The sequence below is a fragment of the Brassica napus genome, chromosome C4 (genome assembly GCF_020379485.1).
Source record: "Brassica napus cultivar Da-Ae chromosome C4, Da-Ae, whole genome shotgun sequence".
Classification (NCBI taxonomy): Eukaryota; Viridiplantae; Streptophyta; class Magnoliopsida; order Brassicales; family Brassicaceae; genus Brassica; species Brassica napus.
The window spans coordinates 2,382,288-2,401,962 of NC_063447.1; the positions used below are offsets into that span (position 1 = coordinate 2,382,288).

General features: G+C 36.7%; 4 protein-coding genes across 4 annotated transcripts; 1 reads left to right on the forward strand and 3 right to left on the reverse strand.

The window, feature by feature from the left end:
* The first annotated feature begins 578 nt into the window (after positions 1-578).
* On the forward strand, positions 579-2,662 carry BNAC04G02100D. The gene has a single exon (XM_048756530.1). The coding sequence runs from the start codon at positions 703-705 to the stop codon at positions 1,093-1,095; it is 393 nt and encodes a 130-aa protein (XP_048612487.1). The 5' UTR covers positions 579-702; the 3' UTR covers positions 1,096-2,662.
* Positions 2,380-9,102, reverse strand: LOC106396172 (villin-2). Its single transcript, XM_013836495.3, has 25 exons — positions 8,900-9,102; positions 8,716-8,767; positions 8,235-8,309; positions 8,027-8,126; positions 7,860-7,928; positions 7,548-7,784; positions 7,285-7,462; positions 6,935-7,067; positions 6,701-6,860; positions 6,472-6,622; positions 6,281-6,381; positions 6,032-6,190; positions 5,528-5,596; positions 5,383-5,451; positions 5,162-5,299; positions 4,953-5,081; positions 4,732-4,879; positions 4,620-4,630; positions 4,399-4,539; positions 4,187-4,312; positions 4,027-4,089; positions 3,811-3,912; positions 3,235-3,490; positions 2,950-3,161; positions 2,380-2,856 (listed from the first exon to the last, which is right to left on the reverse strand). Exons 3-25 carry the CDS (start codon positions 8,288-8,290, stop codon positions 2,743-2,745), a joined length of 2,922 nt encoding a protein of 973 aa, XP_013691949.1. The 5' UTR covers positions 8,291-8,309; positions 8,716-8,767; positions 8,900-9,102; the 3' UTR covers positions 2,380-2,742.
* Positions 9,103-14,453: 5,351 nt separating this feature from the next.
* LOC106396404 (tRNA-uridine aminocarboxypropyltransferase 2) lies at positions 14,454-15,492 on the reverse strand. The gene has a single exon (XM_013836786.3). It carries the CDS (start codon positions 15,387-15,389, stop codon positions 14,655-14,657), a length of 735 nt encoding a protein of 244 aa, XP_013692240.1. The 5' UTR covers positions 15,390-15,492; the 3' UTR covers positions 14,454-14,654.
* Positions 15,493-15,660: 168 nt separating this feature from the next.
* On the reverse strand, positions 15,661-19,088 carry BNAC04G02130D (probable glycosyltransferase STELLO1). Its single transcript, XM_013836785.3, has 3 exons — positions 17,048-19,088; positions 16,395-16,521; positions 15,661-16,323 (listed from the first exon to the last, which is right to left on the reverse strand). The coding sequence occupies exons 1-3, from the start codon at positions 18,700-18,702 to the stop codon at positions 15,847-15,849; spliced, it is 2,259 nt and encodes a 752-aa protein (XP_013692239.1). The 5' UTR covers positions 18,703-19,088; the 3' UTR covers positions 15,661-15,846.
* Positions 19,089-19,675: the final 587 nt, after the last annotated feature.

Genomic DNA, 19,675 nt, shown 5'->3' on the forward strand with positions numbered 1-19,675 from the left:
CGGGAAAGCACAAGAAGAAGTATATTGGAGGAGAATGTGTTCCAAAATCTCCACAATATGGATATTGTTGTTGCATCAAACGATAGATGTACATCTTCTTTTTAGAGTTTACTGACCATTTTCACGATGAATAATAATGTTTTTCAGTATCATGTTTACATAAACCAGCCACTTATAAACAAAATGAGGTCCAAAATCTCCAAGATGAACAATGTTTTTCAGTATCATATTGCATCATACCAAAGATGTAAACCTTGTTTTCCTTCTTTCTGATTGCTATGTCCATAACTTTCGACCTCATTATCTCTTTTGTTACCATAGAACTTTTGATTGGGTTCTTTCTTTCTTAGATCTTTGTTTCTTGGGGCTAAAGTTCTAGCTGGGGGTTTAGTATGTTGCGAAACGTGTTTGACAGTAAATGAAACAAAATTTGGAGCTTTAGGATAGAACAGAAAACATGATGTGGACATCTTTAGAAAGATAACCAAAAAAAAAAAGACTTTTAAATTATCAGATAATGTGGAGAAAAAAGAAGAATATAATACTAATTTCTTGGCGAACAAGTGCATTTGACTATTCGCATTTTCTTGTGTCCCAAACATATTTGGTATAATCCTCAATTATATGTCCCTCTATAAATATACCCACACATGCATTGGTACTTTTACAATTCATCAACGTCTCAAAGCAAAATAAGCAAAAATGAAAAAGGAAGGTCGTCAACACGGCTTCGTTCGGACCGGGATGATTCATCCGCCAGGATTTAGTCCAAGACCCTCCAACCAATTCGTGAACCGGCTTGATTCGCCACCGGGTTCAGGAGAATCTACCAAAGTGCCATCAAAACCTACCAAGCATTCTAAATTTACAGGAAAAAATGAGCGTTCCAAGTATACCAATTGCCATGTGTCGCCGGCTATGAAGTCTGCTGACACATCCAAGGGTCGCCAAAAGTTAAAGTCAACAGATTGGTGGGTTGATGATCAGCTAGACCGGCTCACCGGGTCGGGTGCGTCCTCAGCTAGAGATATTTTGGATACAATAGGTGGTGAAGATTATGGTGGTCATGATTATGATGATGACGATGATTGTTAATCATTTCATCAAGAAACTTGAAAGTTATTTTTTCTTATATGCTTGAATTAGATAACATGTGTAATACCAGTTACGAAAAGAAAAATGAAACAGCTATTGAAAAAAAGAAGAAGATATTTTCGTGTCAATGCAAAAATTGATTTGAATGATAATGTGCAACATTAAGTTATTTTCTCCAGACGAGGTAGTCCAAGTGGCAGGACGGGCCTGTGGTGGCAACCACCATCCGGGTTCGATTCCCCCCCATGCGGAAACTACCCTGCCTCTTCTGGACACCAAAGCGGTATTGGGTTCGATACAGCCCAGGTAAAGCCCTCCCAGGTGAAGTGGACCGCTGCCTGACCGGGCCCAGGAGAATGACCCGTGAAACGGGAAACCCCTGGATTATCAAAAAAAAAAAAAAAAAAACATTAAGTTATTTAGTACAACAATACATGATGTCAAAAAAAAGTACAACAATACATAAAACATGAAGGGCAAGGACCCAAACCTGAAGTATTGTATTCATTTCTCTGACGTGATAATAAATAGACTAATCCAACAATCATCTTTATATCCTCCTGAGTGATTTAGGAATGTTCATTACAGAGAAGATTATGGAAACTAAAATCAAAAGCTATTACTCTTGATCAAAGTTTTATTGTCCAGATGTGAATATCTGAATACTATCAATTACTTTACTTTGGAACAAAATAATTAAAATTAGGTTTAGATCTGATTCACTGGAATGTGTACTATTTTCAGTGGTTTTTTCAAAGGAATAATATTTCTAATTATTTCTGTTTCTTTCTTATAAGTCTTGTTATTTCTTGCTTAATAAACCCTGATTACATTTTTTTTAAAGTTTCTTTTCAAATGTTATTTTTAGTTTTGATAAAAAAGGTTTAATACTACTTCTTTTTACATCGGTTAAATATATATATTTTTTGAATAAAGGGCAAAGGATTACATAGTAAAAACTGATGTGGATGTACATAAATTGTTCTCTACACGATAAAGGAAAGTTAACACACAAAAAAAAAGGAAGACAAGGCCATGAAGGAATTGCTAAATTAAAAAAAAAATTGCTAACTAAAATCATAAAAAACTCTAAGACAGATTACAACAGTTACGTTGGTATATAGTAATGCACATGCAAAACGTAAATCAGTAAGTATGAAGATTCGTATATGGTAAATAAAAAAGCATAGTAAATTGAAACCTTTTTTCAAAAGAAAAGAAAATTCATAGCTAACTATGTATAATACACAAACCAAACCACTTTTAAACATGTACAAAGCTTCATCATCAAATAAACATGTTCTTAAATAATCCCAGCAATGGAATATCCAAATCAAAAGATATATCCCACAGTCACAAATCTGTCCCGGGTAAAACAATATATGATCTGCCATTAAGACACCTCATTGTTCTGTAAGAAAATATCAAGAACCAAGTCCAAAACCAAACCCACATGACAGAGAAGTAAAATGAGTCAAAAGTAAATAATATTGAAGAGAAACAAATAAAAAAACACTCTTCAAACAACCAACAACAAATTGACTGACCACATAAAAAAAACCATTCAGTAATAAACTGAATTTCAGGAGAGTGTAATAAAGGATCTTTGAGATGTTTTTTTTCTTTTGCATTGGTGTAGGAGTGTCTCTAGAACAAGTCGAATTTCCTCTTGAGCAGATCTTGCTTCCAACGAGGTAAGTTGTTGAATGCTTCTTTCTCCATCCCAAACACACTCTGGAACTCTTCCTCAGATAGATAAGCCTTTGATCACAGCAATGATAAAAAAAAAACGGTAAGTTCGGAGACAAGAGAGTTATTCAGCTTATAATAATACTAACTATATAACCAGCTCACCTCTCTTTGCTTGAAATCGATTCCAGTCACAGGGTTTTCAGATTTAGCTCTCAGCTGTTCATAAGTGAAAGTTGCACCACTTGCGTCTATAACAGAATCATCTTGCTCCTCTGTTTCCTCCTGCTTTGCTTCTGGCTCTTCTACTGCAGGTGAAACTTCCTCTTCTACCTTGGTTTCATCACCAGCTTCTTCTGAAGCATCTGCTTCTTCATCTGTGGATGAAGATAGATTAGTCAATTGTGTTATCGAGTTTTTAAAAACGTGAAAGAAAGGAGAGAAACTTACTCTCATCTGCTGGGTTGGAGCTAGTGGATCTTCTTGTAGGAGAGGTATCAGTTGATTTCGGATTCTCAGCAACGAGGACTTGCGAGAGAGCAGCCACTGCTGCAGCTCTCTGTGAAGCCTGACTCGTTCCCGCTGGCCTCGGTGGTGGAGGAGATTTAGATGATGGTCCAGAAGAATTGAACGCTGATGTCAAGGCGGCTAAAGCTTCAGCTCTTTGTCTTGGGCCCTCTTGACTTCCGCTTGATCTGTCCTGGCTCTGCAGTTAAAACGGATTACTATATAAGTTCACTTATCAAAGCTAAACGTTCTTAAAATTACTCTGTGACGAGTTAGGCTTGAGTGCTTGACTAAAACAGGCAAATATGAACCTCATTGTTGTGTTCAAGCAGAGCTTAGTCTAGACCCCAACAGCCTTGTAACTCATTGTCTAGATTTAGTAAGATCTAAAACGGGTCTTTTGGCTTAAATGTTTAGAACTGTGTCTAGATTCTAACCAGATAGATGCTTCATCAGCTAAATGGTCATAGATTGCTTTGTACAAGACTGAAATGCTAATATCTTTAGATAGACATTTACCGAATATGATGGCTTGCTACCAGAAGAATTAAATGCAGAGTTTAAGGCAGCTAGTGCTTCAGCTCTTTGCCTTAGTCCTTGGTTCCCACCGCTAGACTTATCCTGCAACAACACAAGAATAAAACATATCATGACCAAGAAGCCAGAGCAAGCAACAAGAGCGCTTTTCCATTGCCTTAAGCACCAGAGAAATAGTAAAAGCAAAAAGTCTAGTACCTCCACAACGTGGTGAGTGCCAAATAACAAGGCTGCTTTCTTCTGAAATGAGTTTCCTTGAACCTAACGTCACAGGAGAGAAGAAGAGCAAAATGTAAACTAAAAGCCACTAGGAACAAATCAGAGTTACTCAAATCACTCTTCATCACACTAAACTTACAATAGCTTTAGTGGAGTCCCAAGAAAAGTAAGTGGTGAAGAAGCATGGTTCGTTCCCTTCGGTGACTTTGTATAGTGGAACTTTAGGAGACAAGCCTTCCAAGGATCCAGCACGTTCAACGTATTTCTACACATAAAATATAGCATTGAGCAAACAGTACTAAAAAGGAGAGACAGAGAGAAGCAAAGTTGATAAGGAGGAGTTAGAGTTACTTGGCCAATCTCAAACACAGTTTGCTTCTCCTTGGGGTCAACACATTGACCAACCCAGACAAAAACTTCAGCATGAGTGTCAAGCAAATATATATCCTCAGTCAAGAGGTCATCTTGAGCAAAGTTGTAGATCTCTTCAACCTGTTGCAGATATCATCTCGTTATAAAAAAATATATACATCTCGAATCAAGAAAGTTGTGTAGTTTCGTTAATAACTCACCTGAAACTTTCCTGTGGGGGATACATGCAGACACATTTTAAAGAAAAGAATTAGAATACAGAAATGTGAAAATAAAGATCACAACTATCTTCATCCTAATTTATATTTTTACCTCTGTTGATAGAAAACGAGTATAAGTGAGGATCTCTGACAGTCTCAGATGCTGCCTTCTTGCTGGTGAAGTTCTGCTTTCCTCCAAGTGCAAACCAAAAGGTTGAGCTCTCTGTTCCTTCTTTGGCATGCTTAAGAGTCATCCCAGGCTGGCTTACCAAAACGAGAAGAAGATTAATATATTAAAAAACTATAGAGGCCACAATAAGATATGAAACTAACCTTCAAGATCTCAGCAACTTTAGCAGCCAGTTCCAGCAGTTCATGCGCACTTTGGTTTCCATGCCATAGGAACATGGAAGTACCAGATTGCAGTAGGAAGCACTCATAAGAGTTTAAAGATGTTGCCACCTAAATTAAGTATCACAAAAACAAAATTATTAGTTAAAGCGTTAATACAGAACTTAGAAAAAGAATATAGTTCAAGTTACCGGTTCAACTTGAAGTGCCTTATGATTGTGAACTCCAGTTCCAGATACTTGAATCAGTGCAATCAGGTCTGGTGTGTAGGTTTCATCTGCTGAACCTTTCTCTTCCACCATGTTCTTGTACCCAGAGCTCAAACCACCCTAAAACTCCACTCAAATCATATTAATCACTGTGTTTTCTCTTCCTAGACATTCATCATCTTGTAAACATCATTACAAATTACCTTTAGGATAATCATAGGCTGGAACAGAGCAACAAACTGTGGAGGCTCTTTACCTTCGTAGATACGTCCCTGCAAGAAGAACCAGTCATTTATCTATCTTTCTAGTAATAATCATCATTAATGTTAGTAATAATAAACATTGTACCTGCACAGGTCTTCCCTTCAACGAGTTTGACATTGTACTCGCCAGTCTAAGTGCTGTTTCTTGGTCTTCCTGGATAAGGGAGAAGCCAAATAACATTATGTTCATAGAGCTGAGATAACACTACAACTACTAACACCAGGAACCAATAACTTTTGAGGCAAAACTGCAGAATTTAATGGTTACTCTCAGTACTCATATGTAGTACAAAGAAACTTAGACATGCCAAACCATGATTCTAAATCAGTCCTAGCCGAAATGATTTTCTTAAATCCGATATAAAAGACTCGAATCGGTTTAAACCATTCTAAATTAATTTAAACCATTCTAAATCGATTTAAATTGGTTAGAATCGATCTAAATCTGTTAAATTACGTAATAATGTTAGTACAAATCTCCAAATTTGTCTAATTTCTGTCTTGTATATCTAATTCTGATAATTTATCCAATATATAGAAGTATAAACATTGGCTTTGTATATTTCTGCCATGATGTACATTAAGTTACCTGAGTACTATTCTTTCCAAACCAGCAGCACAAGAAAAACTCGTCTTTCCTATCACCAGAGTGATAAGTATAAAGGACCAAATAGCAGTCCCCAGAATAGAGCTTCCCAATATCTTCTTTAGCTAACGGAGTCTTGGCTTTGCCATTAACATACCAAACCTAATACATAAGCATAATACAAAATATCAAAAATGGAGTTAATACACAGAAGAATGCGTACAATAAAATGACAAGAAGACAAAAACAGACCTCCAACTTTCCACCAGCTTCAAGAAGAGGTGGAATATCCTCATTCACTGGTGCACTTTTCGCAATCCCCTTGAGCCCAACACCTTGTTGCTTCAACAATGCTAGAGAAGCAATGCAGTTCACCAATAAGTAAGTCAGGTCTGAATGTTTTTATTTAATAATTTTCAGTTTGAAGAGTGTTTTATTTTTACCAGCGACTTTTCCTCGTCCTTCTTCATTACTAGGAGCGGCTGAGCCAGATGGCCAAGAGTCAAAGTTAGACTTGAAAGAGTGAGACTCATAGCCTTGGATGACACGTGTGACACGTGTCGCCTTTGGCCTGTTTTCACTAGCAAGATAGTCCTGGAGATGAAAGGTAAAAAGAAGTGAGAAGCCATGATTGAGATTAGATTATGATTATGTTCCACTTTTTTTTTTTACCTCAACAGATTGACTAGCAGCTTTCCTCTCATCCACTTGAGTTACTCGGCCAACCCAGATAAAAACCTCAGCACCACAGTCCAAGAGGTAACACTTAGTGTTCTCCAGCATAGATTTGGTTAGATCACCGTCTATAGCTTCCATCTGACCATCAATGATGCTAAACAAAAAAGAGTAACAACATGACAAATACATCTATCATAATATAGACACTAGTGCAAAAGATATAAGTACCTGTAAAGCTTAGGTGGAGTTGACTCAGGGATAGTATCATCATCATTAGCAACTTTCCTTCCTATTGGAGCAAAACCACCAAAGAGGACCCAAAACTCACCAGAATCTGATTCTGTATCTAACTTACCATCATCTGTTAAGCAATGAGATAAAATAAACATTAAGTTTCGATAGGCCGGGCAAAATATCCGGATCCGAAAAACCGAAATGAATCTAATCCAAAAAGTAGTACCGAACCCGAACCAAAACTGATTAAATATCTGAATGGGATTCATATAACTTTAATATATTAGTTATTTTAGATAGCAACATCAAGGGGAAACAAAGGAAGAAGATGCAATGCAGCTTACCAACAATAGCAACATCACAAGTTCCTTCATGATACTTGTCTTTCAAATACTGAACAACTTCCAAAGCTTTGGCTCTCTCCTGGATGTTTGAATTAGCACCGTTGAACTGGTAGATCTTTTCCTTGGTATCCAAGATAAACACATCATCATGATTCAGCGATGAGCGGGCAAAAGGAACCTACAAACACAAAGACAAAGAACATAAGGTAAAAAAAAAAGTAAATGTATTTGTGATGCAAAAGAGAGTGAACTAGTTTTTAAACCTGCTTCAAACGGATTGCACGTTTGCCTTTGCAGGTGTATAACCTTGTTTCGAACACCTCTTCTTCAGGTGTTTTGAAGCCAGAGGCAACACCACCTTCTAAAGGTATAATACATGGCTTGAAGTAAGACAAGAATTTGTCAGACTCGTGACCTTGAATCTCCCTGTGTTGGACAGCTCGGCCTCCGAGAACCGCGTCGAGTTCAACTGTCTTAACAGCTGCTGTTCCAGCTTCATCCTGAATCCATCAACCCACAAGTTAGTTAATAACCAACATCAACCAAAAACAACAAGAGTCTTGAACAAAAGGTACCTGACTAGTGTCTTTCCCAATCCAGAAATGAATATCAAACAGATAAGCACCTCCTTTGTTCTGTGTGGTCTGAAACATAACACAAAGTGATTGAATGAATATAACAAAAAGGACAGCACATTTCTCAATCATAGTTACTCTGGTTTTGTCAAGAAGAGATTACAAACCTGCAAGACAATGTAAGTGTCTCCCATATAGAACTTCCCATGCTCAGACTTTGGCACTGGAACAGCCTCAAAATTCTCGATTCTCCATATTTCAGTTCCTCTAGATTAAAAAAAGAAATGTTTAAAAGTGTTCAACATCATCCTCATACAGTGGCAAACATTCAGAATCTAATACTAATATTAAAATCAATAGAAGAGAAGCAAATACGGTTTCTGTCCAGCTCCTTGAAAGGCAGGATCCAGTACTTTCGTTGACCCAGACATGTCGTACAACGCTCAAAATCTACATACGCAAAATGAAGCTGATCATCAACCAAAGTCATTGGCTCAATATAAATGTGGATGGTGAATAATAAGCGTATCTCATCACTCAACATTCATTAAATAAAAGTTTAATTCATTAAATAAGGGTAAAAAGTCTAGCATAGATCGATCATCAGTGAAAATTATCAAAAAACTCGATCATAGATTTAAAAAGAAAAAAAACGAAACTTTGGCGATTTACAGAGGTTGATTCATAATACCCACAAAGAAAAATCGAGACTTTACGTAATTAGATATGCAGAAGAGAAAATTTGAAACGATTTGAGCAGATCGAGAATCAAAGGCACAAAAAAAAAACAGAGCGTGGGACGAAGATTCAAATGATCCGCATTAGTCAAACATGGATCGGGATTGAAAGACGGTACCTGTAGAGAGATCTGTGTGTGGCAGGCACTAAGAGATGAAGGAGAACCGGCGCTTCAAAAAATAAAAGGAAGAACAGAACAAGAAAAAAATGAATTAGACAGAAGAAGAAGAAGAAGAAGAAGAAAAGGAAAGGGAAATGAATTATTATTTGGAAAGTGTATTATGTGTGAGCTGTGTTATTACCTTTTTTAATTCTTTTCCGAACGTTTTTGTCTCGTAGATTTACAGTAGAGAGAGAGATGAATAATATTGCCGACGACGAGGCGAAGAAGAAGAAGAAAGAAGGAGGAGAAGACGAGAGGTTTGAGAAAAGACGTTAAGAGACTGTCAAATTTAAGGCAGAGGAATAAGATCCGGTCGTTATTACACCGACCAATGTTGGCTTTTCATTTTTTTTCTCATTTTATATCACACAAAGACACAAATTAAAACATTAAACCCGAATTTAACCCATGTTTTCAATTTTGGGGAGAGTATATAGACTTATTTGGAGCTATTTTCATTAATGTTTATTTCTAAACTGGTAAAAAAATCTTTTAGTAAATACTATTGGTGGATTAGTAATTAAACATTAGTCTTACTCCTAAATTTAAAGAGTTAATATATTTATGTCTTGTAGATTTTATATTGTAAAAAAAATTAGAATTTATCTTAAGATGTTTTAAATTTTATATTCCCTCTGTTTTTAAAGAGTATCATTTTAGCTTCTTTTTTTTTATTACATAAAAAATATCGTTTTAGATTTTCAATGCAATTTTTTTTTTAGCTGAATATTAATTGTAAAATGTATTGATCTATTAAGCAAACTTATTTATCTCAAATATTATTGGTCAATTAGACGTAATTAATAAAAATATAAATACATTTTAATCATTTTCTTAATATGTGTGAAAAATGTGTAAGTGACACTTATAATGAAACGGAAGGTGTATATCTTGGGATTGGCCTTTAATACATGGCTATGTAGGTTAAGATTGGATAGATTTTTTAATTAAACACTATTTAAATGAGTATTATTAGGCCTAAGTATTATATTGTTCAAAAAATCGTCAAATGGTAATTATATGATTCAAAAAGGATTACTGTCTAGATGGCGTTTATACTGATTTTTTTTTTAAAAATATATCTTTTTAAAAAAATTGTTTCGTTAATAGTCAATTTGCCACATATATGACGTCTAGACACCATCAAGAAGGAGTTTTAGAACATCAGTATATCATAGAATGTTGGAAAAAGAAAAAATCTTATGAGAATAAATAAGATATATCATGTATATGTTGTTGATGGAGAGATTGGTCTCATCATTTCACCATTGCAGCATGACAGGGTGTCTTGTTGTAGCATGTGAATTTGCACGATTGATATAATAAAAGAATACGATCATAATTAATAATACAATAATCCTGATATAAATATAGAACAGCCTTATTTTCTACTTTTAGCAGAGGTATGGACCATGAACATGGATCGTACTCCTTTTGTTCTCTCTTACTTCTTTTTCTCATGTTTTTGGTATATGCGAAATGTACTTTGGAATATATAATCATAATAATTGTGATCTTTTGAAAAAGAGATTTTTAGAATCAGCTATTATCAATGTTTTTTGTATTTTATGTTTTGTTGCTCATCTATTTTAATCAAGTTAAATACATAAACTACTCAACTAAAAAATATTAATTAAGTAATCTGATTTTTTTGAAGTTTATACTTTAGAGAATACTTTAAATTACAATACATACAAATACATTTTTGTTTCTTTTTTTTCTTTAAGAAATCCCCATCTTTTTTAAAACTATGCTTGTTCTTACAAAACGTAATTATTGAAGAGCTGATGTTCTCATCATGCAAATATCCATAGTAAAATGTGGTATATGATGGTGGAAAATTAGAGAAAACAAAATCCCGTAAACTCTAGAATTTGACAATAGTATTATCCACTCGTTGGTTCCTTTCCAACATCTACTTGTTCAAATCCATTTGATTATCTACAAACTTATATATAATCTATTAGAAGCAAAAGCCAGAGATATGTAAATAAAAGTTACGATACTTAAGATTAAAATTATCTTTGTGTGTTGCCGGGTCAATTTCACAAAACCAAAGATATGTAAACTAAGTAAAGTAAACGTTTCATCACCATCAAGACTGTATAAAAATTAGGATTAAAGGTCACTCCATCAAAAGAAAAGTATGAGGAAAACAAAATTTGACAATTTCAACCAACCAACCAACTTAAGATGTCGACAACGAGTATAACGATTTTTTTTTTTGAGAAAAAGAGTGTAACGAATTTTTATTTAAAAAAAACGAGTATAACGAATGCATGTGTTATACGATTTGTACAAAAATATAAATACATGTCAAGAAACCAGTACAAAGAGAATATAAGAGAGTTTCGATTTAGATATATGGATTGCATGTAGTCATCAAGTCAGCAGTTGAAAATTTACCCCATGCAGACTCGTTTTATTATTCGTTCTGTAATGGGATTAGGTCGTTTGTGTTGAACCCATATACCAACGAAATGACTCATCATACAAAAATGACATTGACTAAGTTTGATCTCCTTCCAAATTGAATATGGATGGACCACAAAAAATGGACTACCAATCTATAGAATACGGTTTTGTTTTTGATAATAGAATATTACGTGCTTTAGGAGTTAGGCATATATTATAACATCGAGGATCAAAAAGCCGAAAACATGTCATGTGATTGTGCAATTAAAGAAGTGTCCCAAAGTTATATCATCGCAAAATGGTCCACGACGAACTTGCCTCAGTTTATCACCTCACGTGGAAGGTCCCATGTCCCATGTTTTCTTTTCAAGTTATTATTACATAATCTATCTAGTCAGCTATTGATGTAGAAGTAGAAGTACTAGTACTAGTTTTTTTCTTGTAACCTAACCAAAAAATTTCTATCAGCTGATCAGCTCAGTGTACTCTACATAGAGAAAAAGAATAGTCGGTGTTCATGTGCTTTTGATAAATCATGAGTCCATGTGAGACATAACTTGTTCACTCAAGAAATATACCATTCACAAAGGCCACCTCAGCTGTATCGAGAAGGGGTCTGTTGTTGTTGGTTCCGATTAAGAGCTTGTTATGGTTTCTTCAACCTTGAGGACAAGCTTGTTTTTCATGGGGGAAGATTGATACGATCTCATATTGGGCTCACAGGAAAGACAATAAGCATGAAGCTTGTATCATCCAACACTATCAAGAGTGTCAAGACAATGATGGAAGAGAATGAATGAATCCCCCAGCAACATCAACGGCTGAATTTTTTCGGAAAGAAACTCCAAGACAGTCGCCTAGTATCTGATTACGACATTCAGAATGAATTAACTATTCAGTTGCTTCTCCGTCTCCGTGGTGGTGGTGGTGATAGAAACCTGAGTCCCATTATTGGGTATCAACAAGAAGAACATCCTGTTATATGGGAGTACGAGAACTGTGCAATCCCGTATAAAATGGAGTCTACTGAGGTTGCTGTATGGCATATCACGAAGGCCCTAGAGAAGATTGATATAACTTCTCCTCTGAAATTGATAATTGAACAAAAAATTAGATCTGATAAATTGGAAACCAGAAGATATTCTAAGATATAGTTAAATTTAGATAGCATCAAAATTAGAAAATATAACGTAAATTGAATGGAAAAAAAATTATTTACAAAATAATGATATGTATTTTTGAGTATAATAAACTTTCACAATTTATGATAACAAAGTTCTAACAAATTTATTCGAATAGAAACATATTATTTTGATGTAATAAAATTATTGAATATCACATTAATGTTAAGTATATATGTCTAAAATAATGACACATGATTTAGATATTATTTTTGATATATAATTAGCTAATCAGATTTAATTAAAATAGGTATGCATTAAAGTAATGTAAGAAATTAAAATAATACCTTTAAAAGATATCTAAATTATAATTAATTTTAATGAAAATCTTGGTCAAATGAATCAGTTTGATAAGATAATGTCGATTTTAGAGAATTTAAGGATAATTTGTTTTTGGTTAACCAATTATGAGTTTTATGTTAAACACCAAATCAAAAATGTATGAGAAAGAATGATTTGACAAAATTATGGAAACTTTATAACTATTTTGCATTTAAGTAAAATAAAGTGATAGACAAAATAAGGCGAAAAATAGGCAGTGTTACAAACATTTTATTTCTCATCAATCTTCTGTTTTTTACCAATCACAAATTATGTAATAAAACGACTTCTAGAAAGTTAGTTCAAAATTTATAGAATATCACTATATCTCAAAACTCTTCTTAAATTATATAATACCAGAACTTTTGATTTTCAAATTATTTAAAATTGATCAATTATTTTTAATAGTTGTGATTATTATTCACATTAAAAATTTATAAACATAATGTATAATTTTTATATAATGTTTATACCCGCGAAATCGCGGGCTACCACCTAGTATAATTTATTTAAAGAATTATTCAACTTTTTTTAAAAAAATTATAATTTATAATATTATTTACAAAGTGGTTTTTCACAACAAACGTTAAAAATTAGGGTTATTAATAAAATTTTATATATAAATAATAACGAATTTTTTTTGTAACGACTTCATTGAAAATGAACTGAAACAATCATCCACAAACAAGATGAAACAAAACTCCAAAGAGAAACACAAAGAAAAGGCTCAACCGTAAAAAGATCTATGAGCAATTCAAAGTAGATTCTCTTAAATTCTCTGATGCAGCCAGGATGGACCTCCTAACGCCCCGGCCATCACGAAGGACACTCAGAGCAATCTCTCTCGCTTTCTGATTAGAGAAGACAGACTCTGTTTCAAAAGCCACCGACCGAAACAGACTACATAACTCATCTATCTCTCGAAGTATAATACGAAAGCGAGGCCAGTCTTTTGGTCTCCTAACTGCCTCAGTAACTTCTCTAAAGTCAAACCCAATCACAACTTCGTGATACCCTAGGTCTTTCATGCTACGTAGAGCCCATACCAAACATCAAAGTTCAGCCCTAAACCTATTAGGTGAAAAAGTGATGGCATCTTTAGCATGATGAAAGAACATTGCCTTAGTGATCTCGGACAATATACAGGTAACGCCATAGCTATGGACTAGAGAAGAATTTCTTTTCCACCAAAAGATAGTGTTTTTAGCAAACCAACCTTTAAGTGGCTTACTCATCTTTTCACCAATAAAGGCTAGAAGCTTCTGTTTAAAGCCACTGAAACATTCCGGGAGTATAATTTTTTTTTGAAAAAGAAGATAATTCTTATATATACCGACGGACACAACTAGGGTCAAAACCAGCGGGAACCGGACACGTGTTGAGGTCAAAGAGGCGGAGGAAGACGTGAAGTCTCCTGATCAGGAAGAAGACCATAGACCTCTCTTTCCCCAGCTATCCATCCAATTCCGACTTGCCAAATCAATGTTTCTTGGATTGATCATGGACTAATGAGTGGATTTGGATGGTGTCTAAAAAACAACATTAGGAATAAATCTGGTTGAAAGGAATGTCGCAGAAGCTTCTCCGCATGGCATGCTCAAATGAGAGAAATATTTATTCAGCCATTTTTGAAAACGGGCTCTGCGAACTAAATCAAAATGATTATTTGATCAACCGAACTTCAAAACAGAATTACAGGATTACACACAGTTTATAAATGTTGTTCTATTCCAACTTATATATGTCATTCGTCTCCTAAATGTATGTAATGATATCTTTGCTAAAAAGAACATGTTATTCCATATAAATCGTAACTCTTCCAAACACTTGTAATAACAATTAAGCTTCACTTAGTTTGTAACGAGTTTTGTTGAACAAAAAAAAAACCTTTCATGTAAGTTGTCTTTTAGTTAATGCAACAACAATGGATTAATGTAATCAACAATCCAGTGTAAAAATTACTCTAAAGGACCAAACTCATTCTTCTTCTTCTTGTTGCTGATACTGTAATCTCTTCTTCAGCAACTTGGGCCTTGGTCTCATGGGCTTCAAGAACTCAGATTGCAATCTCACCATCTCTTTCAACACACTAATCAGCCTCCTCTCTATCTCCTCGCCGTCCGCCTCCAAAGCTCCCAGGCACCGTGCAACCGCCTCCGCCGTGCTCACGCATCCACCCACCGGCTCCATCCTCAAAAACAGCTCCGAATCGTAGATGCTTCCCCCGCTCACGGACTCGTCTATCCCCGCGTCCAAACACACCCTCACGGCCCCCGCTTCTCTCAAAACCTCCTCGCTAGCCTTCACCATCTCCTTCGCGTGCTTCCACGTCGCGTCGAACACGATCAGCCTCACCGGCGGTGGAGGATCCGAGGTGGTCCGGTTTTGGGATTTGAAGTCGGAGATGGTGACGGCGGGGGAGGAAGGAGAAGACGGGAAGAGGTAGATCGTGCGGGACGGTTTAGGGAGGGAGGATTCTGCGGCGGAGATGTGGCAGTGGCGGAGGCGGCGGCCGGGGACTGTGGTGATGTTGGTTAGGGATTTGACGAGGAGAGGCGTGGTGTTGAGCTTGTGGCGTGACTCGTGCGGATGGTGGAGGATGAGTATCTCTGTACTCGTCGCGATTGGTTCCGATGGTATGACGTGGCAGATGCAGATCGGTTTTGGACGGTCGCAGTTGCTGCAGATCTGACGGCGTTTCTCCTCCTCCATCGTCACTGACTCTGCCACGCGAGCGAGCGTTTCGAGTTTTAAATGAAGAATAAACTTTGAAACGACGTCATTTCAACTTACTATTTACGATACGACGTCATTTCGGATTATTCACGATACGACGACGTTATTTCGCTTATTTATGATACGACGTCATTTCGGATTATTCACGATACGACGACGTTATTTCGCTTATTTTTATGATACGACGTCGTTAGAGCGACGACTTTTGTTTGTTTCTCTCCCACTACCACTTTCTTGCCTTTGTTGATGAAGAAGAGATTGGTTTTTTATATGGGGGAAACATTATACACTCACAAAATGTATGCTTACAGTAAAACATTACAAGACTTTCTCCACAACCCCCAGAAGAAGAAAAAATTTAAGGGAACCAAAAAGAAAAAAGAATAAGACACAATCTGTGTATAACTCTGTTTCTACTGCAACCTCTACACCATCATACCAACTCCATCAACAACGGGTCGCCTTCAGCCATTTGTCCAACCAGTTTAATAAAATCTTGTTCGCTCGATATGCTCCACGGATGAACAGCAGGCGCTTGAGCAGAATACAAACTCAAAGAAGAATTAAACGAAGAGGACTTCTTCTTATACACCATTGAACCAAGAACCGGGTCAAAGTTAAGAGGCGAATCCATCGACATGAAGAACATCGGCACAGCCACTTTGTAATGCAAATCCATATCTCCCACGAGATCAACAAGGTCGACAAAATCGGTTACAAGTCGTTTAGGCACGTAGAATACCTCTGAGCTGCATACCGTTAAGGCGTCGAGATTGTTCTTGGCTGCTTCCTTGTAGTTAACTTGGAAATGAGCCGGCATTGTGCTTACAGTTCTCTTCACTAGCTCTGCTTGTACAGAGAACCAATCAGACTTCCCGGTCGGTTTCACTGATGTCCATGACTTGGATACCTAAACAAGGTGTGTCACTGTAAGATAACCATATAGAAGTAGATTCCAATATGATGAGAATGTTATCGTACCTTGTCTGTAGTCCAAATCTTAGTCTTGTCAGCTTGAAGTAGATTCCAGTAGTTGAGGACTGTGTCGTCTTCAACAAACAAGAACCCTTCTGCGCTGCTGTATCGATTGAATATCTTTGGTAGATGCCTGAAACATACATATAAACATACCATTAGATGTAGGCCTGCGACTATTGACCGAACCGAACCAAAAAGTTAGATTTTCGGTTATTTCAGTTAGAAGGTTCGGCTCAATTTGGCAACTAAAAAAAACTTCGGTTTTCGGTTCGGTAATTGGTTAACCAAAATTGTGAACCAAATTAACCGATTTTTTTTATTTTTATTCAATTTAAACCAAAAATTTAACCAAACTAACTGCAAAACCAAAAAACTTCGGTAAAAATTCAGAACCGAACTAACTGAATTTTTTTTAAATTTTATTCAATTTCAACTAAAAATTTAACCAAACTAACTGCGAAACCACAAAATTTCGGTAAAATTTTTGAAGCCGAACTAACCGAAAACCGAACTAAATTTCTTTTCGGTTCACTTCGGTGAGATTTCGACCGACCTGAACTAACCGAATTCCGAACTAACCGAGGAAACCGAACCCGCAAGCCTAATTAGAAGCTAGAACTTGAACCAACATATACTAATCTTAAGAACATTCTTACTTGTAAATGTGATCAAGTTTGGCTTCTTCAACATAAAGATCCGAGTTCTTCCTAGAAGACAATATCACAACGGTCTTGAACACTCTACCGTAAAGCAACCTCCACTCAAGAGCAGTGCGTTCAACAGGACCATTACAAAACATAACAAGGACAACGTTCCCAAAGTTCTTCCTCCACCTTATCAAGTTCCCTATCTCAGTACTCACCGTGCCCGTCTCCTCAACACCGAGATGAACCGAAGGCAGCTTCCTAGGAACAAACTCTTTCCTATCCCCATGACCTATATTCGCTCGCGGACGGTCCAGCTCTAACGACATCAGCCTCGGCTGCTGGTACCCGACGGTGATCAAATCCTGAAGCCAAGCAGACGTGAATTTCAAATCCTGTTCCGTCCAAAACCCTTCTTCAGCCATAGCAAAGCTCAGATCAAGTATCTTCTCAAACAAACTATGCTTCTCCGATCTCCAAACGAGTAAGAACTTGATCAAACGACCGACGTTGACATGAAGATCCTTCTCCTCAGCAAAAGGATACGCCTCGATTCTATCGAACCGGTGAGCCGTAGGTGGATAAACAGCAACGTAACCACCAAGCTCCCACAGTAACCTCTGTCCCCAGTACCCTCTCAGCACATCAGAAGCCATGGAACTAACCGAAACGGGAAGCATCAACCCCCAAAACGCGGACGAATGGTAAAGAGTGTTGAAAGAGTTAACCGGCAACATCACACCTTGAGGCAAAGCCACTTTAGGAGCATGCTCGTCGAACTTAACATCAAACCCTTCTAAAGTAGTCTTCCTAGTGAAGTAAAAAACCGAATCAACATCAGGTAAACCGTTGGAGATCCCTTGCTGTATAAACTGCTTACCACCGAACACCTCAGTGTAAAACTCCTCGTGATTGATCTCGCCTACATTCTCTAACGGCAAACCTCTAGGCCAAACAGAACGTTGTCCAAAATGAATATAAGGATTCACCACAGTCCTGTTAGGATCCTCATGACTATACTGTAACATCGGTTCACTAACTAACTCAACGTCAAAACACTTGCCTAGATCACCACCAATCACTTCCCCACGATCATCCGCGTCGTAGATCTTGTTAGCACCGTGCTGGATCGCGAACAAGTAACCAACGCTCTTCCTCACGAAAGAGTCATAAGGCAAGTGATCCAACACACGGTAACCAAGCTCAGCTTGAGCGTCTAGAGATAGAAAGATCGCACCTTTAAGACTCCAATCCTTGGGTGTCATCGAGTTTCCGACCGCGAGAACCTGCCATCCTTTGATCTTCACCAACCCCTTGAGCTCCTCGGTGGGGTAGTTAGTCACCGACACCACGATCCACTTCTCGGTGACGAAGGTGGAGTAAGGGGAGGCCTTGTCGGGGAGGACTCGGATCGAGTTCCATTTGATCTGGGGGCGAGTGAGGGGCTGGAGAGACTGAGTTGACTGGGTCTGGAAACAGAGGAGGGAAGCGGTGTCGGTGGTGTTGTAGAGGAAGAAGAAAGCTAAGATTGTGACGATGGAGAGAGAGATGACGACGATTCTGGAGAGATTCTCGGAGACCCAAGTGGAAAAGTCTAGGCTTTTGGGTTCGCTGAATCGTCGGATCTCTCTCATCTGAGACTTCGCCGCACGATCTTGAACCAACATCGGATCAGAAAGGTCGAAACTTTAGGAACTTTAAGCCTTGTCTGAATCAGGAGGAGTTCAAATTTTGAGATTTTGTGATTTTTTTTTTTTCAGACAGAACAAAGAAAGATACTACGGTTGGTGTCTTGTCGGAAAGCGTATGAATGTAATGGCGGTGGTTGGGATTTGATGTTGCTTAAGCTTGAATGCAAAAGAGCTTGGAAAGCGAAGTATGGTCCGTGAGCTGGAAGGTCGAGGGGCTTTCTTATTAGTTATCGCCGAAGAGACAAATGAACAGTAGTTCTTGCTGTAATCGGTAAGACCAGGCAAGCCACCACATGAAGCAAACGCTAAACTACTAAAAATGTATTATACGCAAATGGTTTAGTAGTGTGGCCTACTTGCCAAGCATAGTCATTTTACTCATTTGTGACTGAATCCAATTTATAACAATATATCTGAATGAATTTTGTATAACAGTATTTCAGGTTATAATATTATCTAAATCCGATTAAATTCAATCTAATATCCAAATAATCAAACTCAAATATCTGAATTATCTTTTCAAAAAAAAAACCTGAATTATTACCAAAATAATACTTGAAACCTAAATATATAATTCAACTAATTAATTTCATATAATATGCTGACAAAAAAAAATCATATCATATTTTAAAAATATTTAAATCTGAAACATTATTAACCGATCTCAAAATTAGATCTGCATTCAAAATATTATTTAAACAAATCCACTCCATACATAAAACCCAAATAAGATGTACAAGACTAACCAAATGATAGTAAAATATTATAGAATTTACCAATACGCCCACTACCAAATTTTCACATTTTTATTTTCAAGCACTTAAACACTTTGGTCTCAAAAACTATCAATTTAAAATTTTCAGTTTAAATATAAGAGAACATAGAGAAAAGTAACATTTAGAGTCATCAATGTTTACTCGACTTTATTTTATCAAATCATCAGTTCAGA